The 14,406-nt window shown below is 39.3% G+C and overlaps 1 protein-coding gene across 10 annotated transcripts; it reads left to right on the top strand.

Annotated features, from left to right (window-relative positions):
* Window positions 1-398: 398 nt before the first annotated feature.
* LOC103716717 (BTB/POZ domain-containing protein At3g05675-like) lies at window positions 399-13,503 on the top strand. Of its 10 annotated transcripts, none has more exons than XM_026808309.2 (4): window positions 400-663; window positions 4,382-4,652; window positions 6,421-6,479; window positions 11,741-13,503. In XM_026808309.2, exon 4 carries the CDS (start codon window positions 11,769-11,771, stop codon window positions 13,119-13,121), a length of 1,353 nt encoding a protein of 450 aa, XP_026664110.1. In that variant the 5' UTR covers window positions 400-663; window positions 4,382-4,652; window positions 6,421-6,479; window positions 11,741-11,768; the 3' UTR covers window positions 13,122-13,503. The 10 variants fall into 10 exon arrangements, with proteins under 10 accessions (XP_008803053.1, XP_008803052.1, XP_008803054.1 ...); XM_008804826.3 differs by having other exon boundaries at window positions 6,403-6,479; XM_017845096.3 differs by having other exon boundaries at window positions 4,382-4,725.
* Window positions 13,504-14,406: the final 903 nt, after the last annotated feature.

The following is a 14,406-nucleotide window of genomic DNA, read 5'->3' as shown; positions in this document are numbered from 1 at the left end:
AAAAATTAGTTTTTTTATTTAGATATTATTTTTAAAAATATTTTAATAAAAAAATTTTATGAATCAAACAAGTCGTGGTACTTCGCCTGCGCACCTGTCTCCCATGCACAACCCTCAATCTCAAATCAATCACCACACATCCAATAATTTTGTAGCACTTACATTCACTGTATAAGCGACCCCCGGCCTAAGGAAGAGGACAACAGTGACAACGGACAGGCCAAACCCTTATCAATGCTCCCCACTAGATCTCCACCGACTGATCAAAATCATGACAAATCTATTGGTGTTGCGTTGTCTTTATTAGCCGACCTCAGTTAAGCTAAGTTCATCTACGGGGCACAAGTGAAACTGGAACTGCCCTCGATGAAAGCAGCTGTGAGCCTTTTCGTTCTACCAATCATTTGTTGGGGGCTGACGATAATCCATAGAAATTGACGTAAAAAGGAGAAGAAAACGACCAAATTTGGACGGTCTGATCTCTCTCTCTCTCTCTCTCTCTCTGGGGGTGAGTTCTTCTTCTCCTTTCCCCTTTGTTCTCCGTGTCTCAGTGAGTGAGTTGGGGTGGGGAGGAGGAGGAAGAAGGAAAAGGCGCCTCTTTTCGTCCTCTTTCTTTCGCTCGGCCGATCGATTTCTTTGGGATGAGGAACATATCATTCTGTGGTATGGATTCTCTCGTCCTCTTTTTGTTTTTGTCGATTGATTTGTTTCTTATGATGTTTCTTTCTGTTCCCCTAATATAAAAATCTTTTGTTTTACCCTATAGCTCGAGACGGGTTTTTCTATTTCTTCGGTTTTTGCGCTATTAATGTTTGTAAAAGGAGAATTTTGGGTTATAGATAATTTGGGTAGTTAAAAGTTGTGATTTTGAAAACTTGTATTGGGTGACTGATGCTGTTTTTTGTTGATATGACGTGCCGGAGTTGTTTCTGGAGGCGACTCTGAATTTGTGGTTTTTATTTGGGTAAGTGGAATGAAAGGTTTGAGTGTTTTTGGATTTGAGAGAATATTGTACCTCAAAGAAAGGTAAAAAGAAGTAAATGATTGGGACTGAAGTTTTGGAGAGAGGTCGTATGGTGGAGTCCTTTGGTGGTAGTAATATATATGATTGGAATGAGGAATTTCGTTGTGATTTGATTGATTGTGGATTGTTTGCTGGGTTTCAATTGAACTTCTTAGGGGTACCTTGATATTTTGAGCATGTAATTTAAAATGTTTTCCACAGTGATATGGAGTTATGGAATTTTAAGGCATCATATAAATTTAGTTTAAGAGGTTTAACGAGTTTATTTGTTAGTGCATATCAAGAAATTGTCTTACCAATGAAATCTGCTGAATGCCGGAATGTAAAGTTGGAATGAGGACGGCTATGATCATAGGTTTATTGCGCGTGATGAGGGCGATCTGCTATTTGGAACAATGAGTTTTATTACTCACATCCCATTGGCTTTTCTTCCAAATGCTAGCTTTCCTCAGATGCCAGAACTGGAATTGCACATACTAATGCTGCGTAAACATGGATAGTAGATTTGGATAGGGATGCATGTTAAGTATCTGGTATGAGAAGGGCAAAGAAACAGGATACAGGGAAAAATAGGAAAAATTAGCTTTGCTTTAACTGTGTAGTAGATTGAGTTTTATATTGTAAAGTAGAAAAGGGTCAAAAGGAAACAGTTATTAAGTTTTTTTTTGTCTTACATGTAATTAACAAGTGGATTGTTGATGTTAATGCCAACTTATTAGTGATGGATGAACTCATATCACGATGGCAGTGTAACTCTTGATTTAATGCGCTAAAAGCAATCATAGGTATTTTTGGAAAGGGAGGTAGACTAGTAACTATGCGAACTTTAGAGACCATAAAAGTGGTCACAAATATGCATCATGAACTATTAGGTTGTTCATTTGCTATTTTTATTTACAACTTAAGGGCCTTTACATCAATAAATATTAGAGAAAACAATAACATGGTAAATTATGTGTTTTTTTTTGTCAAACTCTTCGAGAAAACTAAAACAATGGCAGTGTTTGGCTTACCAGTATTGCTTTTATAAAAAAAGAAAAAACATGCTTCTTACGAGAAATTGATAATTAGCTTGAGGACAAAATATATATGACATAATATTATTTTCTTAATCCCTTTAACCTTAAAAGAGTCATAAGAGCAATCAAAGCCTATTTCTTGTTATGTTTTGGTTTGTCTGGAGCCATTTCAGATTTGTTGTTTGAAGTATATCTTTTAGCCAATCCTTCAATACGGGCAAGGTGGCAGTCCAAGATCGGATAAAGTATCTGATGCATATCTGACTGGCCTATGCATGTCGACATGGATTTTCCGATGTTGACAAGAGTGGTCAAGGAACACAGTCCCAACATGGTTTCGATGTAGAATTTTACAATTTTAGTTCAGTATTGTGGTGACATTACACCTAGATGATTCTTCATCTAACAAGTTAGCCCTTCAACTACCATACTGTCTACTTTAAGGGTTTGACTAGACTTGGATATGGTACATAATCCAAATGTAATTATTTAGGCAACATAATTGTTTGTCTCTTTAACCAACATAATTTTTGGACTATGTGTAACTTCATCCATGTAGTGACTAAACTGAATTACCATGATTTCAAATATTTTTATCATGTTTGAATCTGTTATTTGACTTCATAACTTTAAGAAACTTTGGAATATAAATGCTCAAGATATTTGATCCATAATGAGCTTTTTAAGAAGATCCAATCACTACTTCTTCATCTTCATTTGGAGGGATATCAATTTTGACCAGAACTCGTTTATGTGGCCCCACCAACTTGCACCTAACTTGCCTAGACCCACTTATTGGGTTAGTGGGTCAGCTAACCCCAACCTGTTAGCAAGTTTTCAGGTTTAGATCAAAGCCCCTTAATGTTTTGAGTCGGAGGACTATACCTAGAAATTAAGTTTGTATTAGTTATATAATGAAATTTGAAAAAGTAAGCTTATACAAGCCACTGGATATTGACCAATGGTTAGAGATCAAGGTCTGCTGTGCTGGAACCGAAGCCCTGACTGGTTGCCTGGTGGCACGGGTTAATACGCCTCTGTATCATTCCGTGCCAGACCTGTACTGACACAGTAAAGGAGGCGGGGGAGAGGGAGAACGGAAGAGAGAAAAAGAGAGAGAGAGAGGAAGGGAGAGAGAAGGAGGGTGGCAGAGGTCGGTGGAGGGCCGATGGAGGTTGGCGAGCCGTGTGGAGGAGGTGGAGAAGGGCTATGCTTCCGGTTTTTCTGTTTTGTTCGAAATAGGGGTCCCAAAAAGGGCCTCTTTTTAATTTGCTGATTTGCCGACTTACTTAAAAATCGCCAAATTAAAAAGAGCCCCCCTCTGGGGGCCCTGTTTCGAACGAAACAGGGAACTGGAGGTGGTGCCCCTTATCTGCCTCCTCCGCATGGCTCGGTTCGAAATAGGAAACCGGAGGTGGTGCCCCTTATCTGCCTCCTCCGCGTGGCTCGCCGGCCTCTGCAGCCCTCCACTGGCCGGCCTTGGCAGCCGTCCGCCGGCCGGCCTCCGCCTCCCTCTCTCTTCCTCTTCCTCTCCCTCCTTCGCTTACTCTCTCTTTTCCTCTCTTTCCTTCTCTTTCTCCTTCTCCTTCTCCATTGACAGTTTTTCTTTTCGGTTGCCGGAATCGTTCCGGTTCGCTGCCGATACAGCTCGGTACGCTCCGAACTGCCCGGTTTGGGACGATTCGCCGACCATACTGGAGACTTTAGCTAGGAAGAGATGGGCACTATGATCTAGTTTTTAAACTACTAGATCCTGTTGGATGCTCCCAAGTCCAATCTCTTTCCTCCTCTCTCTAACTGTCCTCTCCTCCCTGACCCCACCAGCTACCCTTTCCCAACAACATAGTGCAGGACTGTACCAAGCTGCACCTTTCCACCATTGCAACACCAGTCTCCTAATCTCAACTCCTCTTGATCGACCACTAAGATCTCCTCACCTCACTTCTCCTTAGCCTTGGGTTTCGCTTCTCTTTATCTTTAGCAAGCTTATCTACTTCAGAGCTTCAAATGAGACCCTTTAGAAGGTGGGTGGGATCTGTTAAAGTGCTTGAAGATTTCTTGTAAGAAAATGCTTCGGTCTGTAAGGGTCTTCCAAGCTATTGACTGGTCCAAGGGTTGCAGCTCTTGGCAATGGCTATTTTGGTGGTTATGGCTTCTATTAACTCTTATAGGTAACTTGGCTGCTTGGAGATAAAGTTGCACTCATGTCTTCATGATTTTGCAACCTGATAGTTAGGCAGATCATTGTTTTAGCTTTCAATGCTTATCTTCTTTTCTAATGTTTGGTCTTAGTTTAATTATCATAAATGCCTAAAATAAACAGCCCAAATTTTTGCAGTTTTTTCTCAGGATGCGGGAATCACTCAGTTCATACTGAATCAACGGTTTCTCAGTTCGCATAGGCTCTGTTCAGAGGGAACCACACCCTGAACCAACCGAACTGCTCTGGGATTGAGCTGGTTGGATATATTGGCTTTGGTTCAGCCCAAACTGACTGGTTCAAGAAGAGCGAGACCAAGTCATACCACCAAATACCCCCTTTTGAGCCTTCCTTCTCCTTCATTCTCATCATCTTTGGCTAGAAACAACAGTGAGGGAGAAAAAGCAAGGTGAGAGGCTTGGGATCTAGGTGCTTTTCATCAAAAATCAAGGATATGGGCTTAAAACATCAAGGGACTCAACGTATGTCACTTCTCTTTTTACTTTTTTCAAAAATCCAGGGAAGATCCCCAAGAACTTGCCAAATCTAGGGAAGATATAATCGCGCTTGGATTCATGCTCGAGAACATGAATCAAAGCTCCAGTATGTGGATTTTGGGGGCAATCCCACATACTACACCCAAAAGTCAATTTAATCTGGAACTAATCTGATAAAAGAGTATTTGTTTGGCTTGTTTTTTGGATATGATATAGATAATGTTTTAATCTACAATCCTACAGGACTAATTTTTTTGCATAATAAAAATACAAAATTTTGATAAAATATTGGTAGCATGTTTGCACTTGTGATATGTATATCCTAGCAATTTTTTACAAATAATAGGGTCAATTTAGGTGCTCGTTTCCACTGAGCCTAGGCCTGAAAGTTAAATAAACTTGAAATTACTTGGCAAAAAAGTACTAATGTTCGGCTAATTGTTTTATATGATGTATATATAGAGCTGGTCTACAAGAGCCCTCAATTAAAAATAATTTTTGTGACTATAAGCTATTAAAACTAATTTCTTAATAAATCATTTATAAAATATTAAGTTATTAATTAATTTCTTAATTAATCATTTATTGTGATGTAATAGCTAATTATACGCTATGTTCTGGGTTTGTGTATTTTGTTTGCAATAAAACTTTTGTATTAGTTTTTGAATTTTAGTAGCAATTTTTTTGACTTTCTATTTCTAAATATATTAAAAAATTATCATGTTGAAAAATCTTAAGTTTTAGATAATTATACTTACACTTCTATCCCATCTGTAAAAATCTGTGAAAGTTTTAGACTTCTTTAGTGTGCATCGGTCTGTTAGTTGTAATTATTAGTATACCCCTTATATATTATGATTTCTAGTATTCTAATTGCTTTTCAAATGCTAATCTTAACAACTATGTGATATATATGTAATTTGATATATTACTTATGTGATAATTATACACGTTTCTAACTTCAGCTCTAAGAGGAAATCATAACTAGGGTAGTTAACTGAATACTCACAGTTCTTCCTTGCAAATCATAACATTTGATAAGAAAATAGATAAGAAAAGCCACACCAAGAGTATTTGGGGTGTATCTATGCATATCCAATGGTACCTTTTATCCATATGATCCTCATTTCAGCGCAATACCAAACCCACTCTTGGTCGGTATGACTTCAATCCTCGGTACTTCAATCCTTGGTTTTTCTGCCTATAAGATAGAAAACCCAGAAATTAAATGGGCTTGGTTCTTAAATTGGTCACACAGGTTGGTCCTCTATCAGGTTCAAGTTGGGCATCCCTAACCGACCGGGTTTAAGAGAGGCCCTTATACATTTGATATAGGTAACTGACCCCACCCAACCTGGCCCATGTCCTCCCTTATTCATATAAGATTGCTCAGACCATTTGTAGCTCTCTGTTAACAACAGTTTTGACGGACAAACTCTTCAATTTTTTGTATTTACCTAATAATGTGTCCATGCTCATATTTTTTTTTTTGCCATATTCATCAGTCTTCTGTTTGTGTTTCCTTTTACTACTACACTGCCCATCTAAATTATCTATTTTATTAATATCGCTTGTGATTGCTGATTGTTTCACTGAAATTGTTATGTTTATTGTGAATTGTAAGATGTGTAAATATCTCTATGTTAAATGTTAAAATGATAGGGGAATACACTTGGACAGATGCTATGGTGCATGCTTCTAAGATTGGTGCACTATAATTGGAGCCTACGCATAACATGGTGGGTGACATACTTCCTACTGAAAGCACCTTATATAGGCTTTATATTGTGCTATCTTGTCACTCACGTGTTGCCATTACATGTCCTTTATAGCTTATTACCGTCTATGGATCTTTCCTAAAATATTGTCATATTCCGTTCTTGTATTATATTAGATCTAATGTTTGAATTTTTTTTCTTTTTTCTTTTTTTGCTAATAATGAATCTTTTGATGGATCACTAGGGCATCTGTTTCTTGACTGCCTGAAATCATGACCAAAATGCCCTTGGATGACGCATCAGGGTGTGCTGATAACCCCAAACACAGGAACCATTATTGAATTTCAGCTGATGTTTATTTCAAATGATAGAATACACACTCTTAGAAGTTAGAAGCATTGCTTTTGTTAGGGAATGTGGTTTTGATAAATTCTTTAAAAGGCTTAGTTAGGAGCATATTTCGCTGTACAAGATTTATGCCTTATGCCTTAATGTTTGCACTTTATGACTCACATATTTGAGAATCCAAATGCCTCATCTTATCCAATGACAGAGCCAGGATTTTGCTTGGGGAAGGGTAAACCTTATCCTTCATAAAATTCATAAATATAATTTTCTTCAAGCCATTTCTAGTATCTTGAAATTGTTTGATTAGAACAACAATTAACTAGTAAACATTAATTATAATTAAATGAGCAAAAAAATTCAGAAATATACTGACCTTCCATCAATCTTCTTCTTCTCCCTTTTCGTCTTTTGAATGAAAAAATTGATCCAAGTTCCTCTTCTTTTTTGTCTCCTTTTCCTTCTTATGTCATGTGCACTTCTATATAGCAATGAAGAGCCATTTGAGAAAGAAACTGATATTACGAGAATGAAGTGAGCAGGAGTCCATGAGATTTCAAACACTATGGGACTGAACATCCATCCATTCTGATATGGATGGTAATGATTGGCTAAGAATATGTATTGTTGTTTATTTGATGAAATAATTGATGTCCATATTTGGAAACCATAGACAGCACTTATAGCAATACCCTAGTCTCTGCTTAAAAAGAGCCCATAGTTCCAGTTGAGAGATCTTATCATTATTTCAAATTAAGACCAAATTTTTGGGAGTTCCTTGACCGCATCACATTCCTTGTATGCAGACACCATATGCATTTGAGCTGCATATGGGCTGAAAGGAAGGTTTACTTAGCACTATCTCAATACATATTGACAAAATTAGCATCATGCAATGGCTTCTGCGGCCTACTTATTATTATTCAATTGCAAATGTAGCTCTTTTAGCATTCTCCGACCGCATGCGGTCCACTCTTATGCAGGCCCATGTGAATGGGGCAGGTTCAAATAGGCGATTGGGTTAGGTATTGGTTTCAGGTGAGGTGGATACATGAATCTTTTAATAATATTGACAATATAAATTATGCTATAATTTTCGCTATTGTTATATTAATATATTTTATTTATTTAAAATATTAAAAATACTTATTGCTGATGCACCAGGATACTCAGCCTGATAATGCACATGTGCTATTTGGTCCCTTGACTAGATTTGAAACATTGACATCATTTTCTCAAAAATTCAAATTCCATTAGAATAAAAGTTGATTCAAGAACAATTTTTTTTTAATTTTCGCAGGAAGATTAATATAGTGGCATTGAAAAACTATGTTATTTCTCAAGTATTAAGAGTTTATGAATTCTATTATATCCAATTATTGCTAAATTTGTAAGGTCCGGTAAGAAAGGTGATATATTCCTGTATTCTTGTCTCCAAAACATTTTCTGTAATATGGTGCTAAGACATGCCTAACATTCAGTGTAGATTCTTATTTAGATTACATATATACATGTATATACACACATACATCCACACACATATATAATATATGCATGTGTGTATCTATATGTTTATATATCTATGTATGTATGTATCATAGTATGCTGAACCGGCCCATACTGGCCGGTTCAGCATGTACTGTACTGATATCGGGGCCAATCGGTACAGTTCAGCTGTGGAAAATAGTTTCCGCTACGTACCTATGCGAACCGGACCAGTTCGCACCGGTATGCGCGGGGCAACGTGCTCGTGCACATGGAAAAGAAGAGGAAAGAAGAGGAAGAAAGAGTAAGAAAGAAGAGGAAGAAGAAGAGAAAGAGGAAAAGAAGAAGAGGAGAAGACTTATCGGTATCGGGTCTCGTCGGGGTAATCCTCGTCGGGGTGCTCGCAGGAGAAGGGGGGAAAGGGAGGAGAAGAGAGGAGAGAGGAGAAGAAAGGAGAAGGAAAGAGAAGAATCGGGAAGAAGGAAAAAGAGAAGGAAAAGAAGAAGAAAAGAAAAAGAAAAGGATGTGGCTGCGAGTGTCCCGCGTGGGAAAACGCATCCTGTGCGCGCGGCCTCGCCTGTGGAAATGCGGGGGAAATGCGAGGAACACGCCCCGCGCGCCCGCGCTGGGAACCGCGCTGCACGGCGGACCGAGTCGGTACCGGTTCAGTACGGCTCGAACCGGTACCGACTCGGTCCGGGTTGCCACCGGTACGCCGACTAGTACCAGTTCGGCGTACCTTGGTATGTATATATACATGTGCATGTGGATATGTCTATATATGCAGTATACTTATATATATGTGTATGTGGAGAGATTTATCAAATCCACTTACCAAGTGCAGATTAAAACCATGGGTTGCTTTTTCCTCTTCTTTTTCTCTTCCCCTTTGCTTCTTTATAAGGTCAACCGCCCAACTTATCACCCAATTAGAGCTGTTGTCCTTACATCCAAGTAGCTTATATCCTTTCCCCCTCTTTTCTATAATATTCTTCACTGTTTTATCCTTTGTTTCACTAATCTACTCAACCATACCAAGCCAAATCATGAATTGGGAAAGAGAGAGTTCAATTGGAAAGTTCCATGGGTAGAAAGGAAGACTTTGAAGCCGGGGTTGCCGTTTTCTCAAAAAAGTGATCAGGGCTTAAAGGTGTCAAGGAGGGGCTCAGTTTCAAGGAATCCAGCTAATGTCCTTGCAATACATTCATTGGCTTCTCTTCGCTAGCAGGGCTGGAAACAGGTTGGGCTTAAGACTTGCCCCTTCTAGCCTTGGCTTGATATGACTTATTGTAGTTGTATTAAATCTTGTCTGGGGTCCAAAATGAAAATGTGGAGGCTAGTTTTTAATTTGGTTCAAGCCCGAAAGCTAGAGGCTCAATCCTAGCTTCAACTGAGCCCAAGGCTCGGGGATGGGCAGAGTGACAAAGAGTTAGGCTGTAAAGTTGCAACAGTGGCACAATGTGGAGTTTGATGTCAATGAGATGAACTAGTGATGGAGGCTCAATGATCGGAGAGCACAAAGAAGTGTAGAGGACTAGATGAGGAATAAAGGAGGCAAGAACCCAAGGAGGAGAGTGAAGGAAGAGAGGTTGTTGGAAGGGGAGACAGGAGCGCAGTGAAGGAAGAGAATTTTTTGGAGGATAAGGGAAGAGGGGAAATGGAAGATTGGAGGAAGGGGGGACAGAGGTGGATGAGAGAGGAGTTCATGACAGTGGAGAGATGGGATTAAAGGGGTGGAGCAGCCATGGGATGGTAAAGCAGTGTGTGGTGCTTGGCAAGTGGAAGGGTGGATTCATGAGGAGAGCAGTCAACATGTGGTATGAAGGGGAGGAGATTGACAGACGATAGAGTGCCTAGGGCTTTCCATTTGTTAATGGAGAATGAGATAGAATTGACAATCCTAGAATCCATCATAGAGAAATGAATGGCCAGGAATTGATATATGTCTGCGAGTTCAGGCTTCAAGCCTATCCGAGGCTATTTGAAGTATGACATCCATTCCACTTTATCTCTGCATGGCCTGAATTTTAGAAAGGTTTGTGTCAGCCTGGTTCAAGAACAGCCCACCCTGAAAGGCTCTGAACCAGTCCAAGCCTGTTTCCAACTCTATTCCCTAGGCATACAAACACTAACATCAAAAAGATTTGTTTTTGTGAATGGTCTTTAACTCTTTATTGTCAGCTTTCAGAGCTTTCTTTCTTGGAGACATTCTGAGTAGCAGCATTTGAAGGGATCTAGCAGCATGGAAAATGCAAGATGGATAGGTGGGGAAGGCAATGAGGGTAAAAGTGTCAATGGGCTGCACTAGCCCAACTAGCAATAATGACCATGCCTGTGTAGTTGAGCTCCAAGCTCAGAAATTTGGCCCTTCGTTAAGGCCCAGCCCTAAAAGCTTGAAACATGAATCCATTCAGAATGAGCTTGAGCTTAAGTTCCTAGAGAAATGATTAGACAAGTAAGTGATTTATCATATTTGGCCTCTCTTTTTTTAATTGCCATAAATAAACAATTACAAGTTATTGTTCTCCCCAGGTGTACGGGCTGCTATGATATTTTTAAATGAGTGTTTGATCAAAAATCTAATTAATCTAATTACAAGATGTCAGAAACCTACCCAAAGCCTTTCTGGAAACAAGTTTGAAATCATATCTTCTTGGTTCGTAATGTTTTAGTAGAAATGTTATTCTAGTTAACTAATAGGTGATTAGATTTGTATGGGTTGTTATCTGATATGGAAAGGTTCTGCTAAAGAAGTTTTTCAGTTTACTCCAATATAGTGGTAATTGGAGATTTTGACATAATTTTTTAATGGACTTAGGTATCAAATCCTCTTTCAGCTGTGCTTGCCTAACTGTATATAAGAGGTGAGGCCGTGAGGGTGCATTGGGCACTATATTTTTGAAATTTATGATGAATAGTCTGATTCTGTAGCTAGAGGTGGTATGAGAGGGATATATTGTAATCCTGAAGAGATGTTCAAGAATAATTCTATGTGAAGTGCTCATATGCTCTCTATTTTATGAAGGGTAGCTCTCTTTTGGGTCTATCAACCAATTGTTATGCACTTCTTCCTAATAAATTGTGGTTTTAAGGAACGATAATTTCATTTCATAATGAATTATCGATTTCCAGTAGCATGTCTTTCTGAATTGTTATTTCAAAATTAACAGTGACTCTTCTGGATATGAAGCTTCAAGAAAATATATATTGCAAGATGAAAACTACTAAGGTATACCACGGCATTGCACCACTAGCGTTGTTAAAGAAAGAATAGAAAAGATAAAGGGAGTCAAAACTTTACGTAATGGGCTTCATTGACATATTGAATGGTTTCGTTGGAATTATATTGTCGGAATCCAAGTTATCATATTTTTAGTTCATACTATTTTTCCTGCTGTGCCGCATTAAAATTTGTTAAAATTTCATAGCCGAGTTCACTATCTTCTTTTCAGATCTATCTAGGGGCTTTTTATCATTTATATGAAGTATGAATTTCTTTGGACTTTACATAACCACATGGACCAAGCCGGTGCAGCTGAGACATGCAAGTTTGGTGATCAAACCACAAGCGATGTCACTGTTCGCTTAAGAAACAGAGATGGGAGGCCAGAGTGGTTCCACTGCCACTCGTCCATATTAATGAAAAAGAGCAAGTTCTTTGCAAACTGGATTTCTAAACATCCTACTTATCCAAGTCCTGAATCTAATAACTGCATCGAAGTGCACTGCCCAGGATCTGAGTTGGATCATTATGTTAAGCTCTTGAAGCTAAGCTACCTCTCTGAAGAGTCAGTTTCAGACTCATGGGATTCTGTAAAATCCTCCCTTGGTGTTCTCCGAGCTTCCATTGCTCTTCAATGTGAAACAATCACCAAGAGCTGCATCCAGTACTTGGAGGCTGTGCCATGGGACGAAAAGGAAGAGGAGGAAATTTTAAAAGTCGTTCCAACCTTAGGTCCGGAAGCCATGCCCATACTGGCACGGGTCCAACCTGTCGACACCAATGCCACAAAGACTGTTTTCATCTCTGCAATTCGCCTTGCTACAACTCTCGAAAATTCGTTTCCTCCATTTACAGATGAACTGAAGACTTCTGCTCAGGAACAAGTAGAGTACATGCTTCTAGAGGATGAAGAGACTTCATTAATAGCAGTGGATGAAGAAGTGAAATACGAAGCGAGGTCAGGCCTTGGGAAGATGTTCACCAATTTTGAGAAGGGACTGAGTTTGCTGCCCTCGGAGTTTGATCGGTCACCAGAAGCGGCAGAGCAGAGAGTCTTGCAGAGCCTATCGGACCTTGAGTGGATCTGTAGCATACTACCAAAAATGGAAATGATGAAGGATTTCGTTTCCGGTTGGGCTTGCATATCTGATCATGTGCTTGCAGTGGTTCAAGATGAGAAGTACAGCTCTGGCTTGTGGGCGATCAAAGCAAAGCTCATAGAAGTGACAGGGAAGGCTCTGGATGCCATTGGGTATGGGAATGTGGTTCTTCCGGCACCATCGAGGGTCCAGTTCCTCAAGACATGGCTGCCTTATATTAGGAAGCTGAAGCCCTTGCTGGATTCAAAGAGTGCCGATGATGAAGCATTTCCTTACAAGATGGACAGCGATCTGTGCCAGAATATTGAAGGGGCTATCACCTCGCTGGTGCTTGCATTGCCATCAAATGATCAGGCAGACATACTCATGGAATGGATGCAGAGGACCGAGCAGTTGAAATATCCTGATCTCAGTGAGGCATTTGAAGTATGGTGTTATCGGACTAAATCAGCAAAGCGGAGGTTGGTGGTAGGTTTCAAAGGAATAGACAACCCGACCATCAGCTTCTGATGAGTCCATTTCTTAATTTTCTATCAGTAGGAGGCTTTAGTTGAATTCTCATTGTTGCATGTTGCAACAGATGATAACCTGTCTTTGTCTAAATCAATCATGGCTTCTTATTTAAAGCATGTTTTGGAGTAATGGTATTTCTGAAGAACCAAGTCTCGAGCACATGGTTCAAACTTCTGAATCTCCTATTAAAATGTGATGGCAAGCTTCTTCAACCAAGTGCAGATTTTGACAGAGCAACTAACCATCGAGTTCTGCTCTACTAGGGTTGGATTTTTATGCTGAACACAATGTTCCATGTTTACTTGTCATGCAGTGAGGATGATGGATGGCTCTTTTTTATACTAATCACTGCATGTCATTTTTCATCATTGGTTCCAAAGAGGTTGAGCAATGTGCATGTCATGTTTGTGATGAAGTTTTGCAGGTTAAGCACGAGAGGGAGGAAAAATTATTTTCCCTTTCTTCATTACAGTGGTCAAAAATTTATTACTTAACATCTGATGGAAAGGATCTTTTGTAAGAAACAATTAGTAAGCAATATTATGTTTGGGGTTATTGCTTGCTATAATGGTAAAAGGCTTCGGCGGACAAATACAATGATAGGTTTTGCGACAGCCATTGTATCGGAAAAAAAAGAAGGGGGGGGGGGGGGGGTAATGGTTTATAGGAACATAAAAGGGCAAAGGTTAGATCAGTCCAAGTAGATAGCGGGTAATGGTGACAGTTTGAATTTTCTATTTTTTATAATTTTTAGTGCCTGAAAACTTTTTATTTCTGGAAGAAAGATTTTTCTCGGCAAATATTCTTTATTGGATCATCCACTACTCACTTTAAGATCCAGGCAGGTGAATAACAGGGTTTGAGGCATTTTGAGATTTGCACAGTTGGCAATCCAAAGGCGGATGGGTGCGAAGGAATGCGAAGGACACAACCATGATCCTTCATTTCCTTCAAACTTTGTTAAGCTACATCAAGCCCACCCTCTTAAACCTTCCTAGGATCCTGCAGAAGTGGGATATTTTTTTTGTTAGAAAAAATAAACTATGAGAACATTTGACAATTGTGGTTTACTATGATTTGCACCTTAGCCTAAAGGAATAGCTTAAACCACGGAGAGAAGCCTGTCTTGGGCTCCTGATGAGCTTGAATGGTGCTATACAATGATAGCTACAGACTTTGAACTACGCTTACGGAGCCCAGCCAGATGAAATCATGTGAATTTCTTTTTTCCTCCATTTCGAGATACACTGAACATATTATTAGTGCATTAAAACAAAGTAGC

This window comes from Phoenix dactylifera, chromosome 18 (assembly GCF_009389715.1).
Source record: "Phoenix dactylifera cultivar Barhee BC4 chromosome 18, palm_55x_up_171113_PBpolish2nd_filt_p, whole genome shotgun sequence".
In the NCBI taxonomy this organism is placed as follows: Eukaryota; Viridiplantae; Streptophyta; class Magnoliopsida; order Arecales; family Arecaceae; genus Phoenix; species Phoenix dactylifera.
Note: the sequence above shows the minus strand (reverse complement) of the source record. Positions and strands in the feature narration are given on the sequence as shown.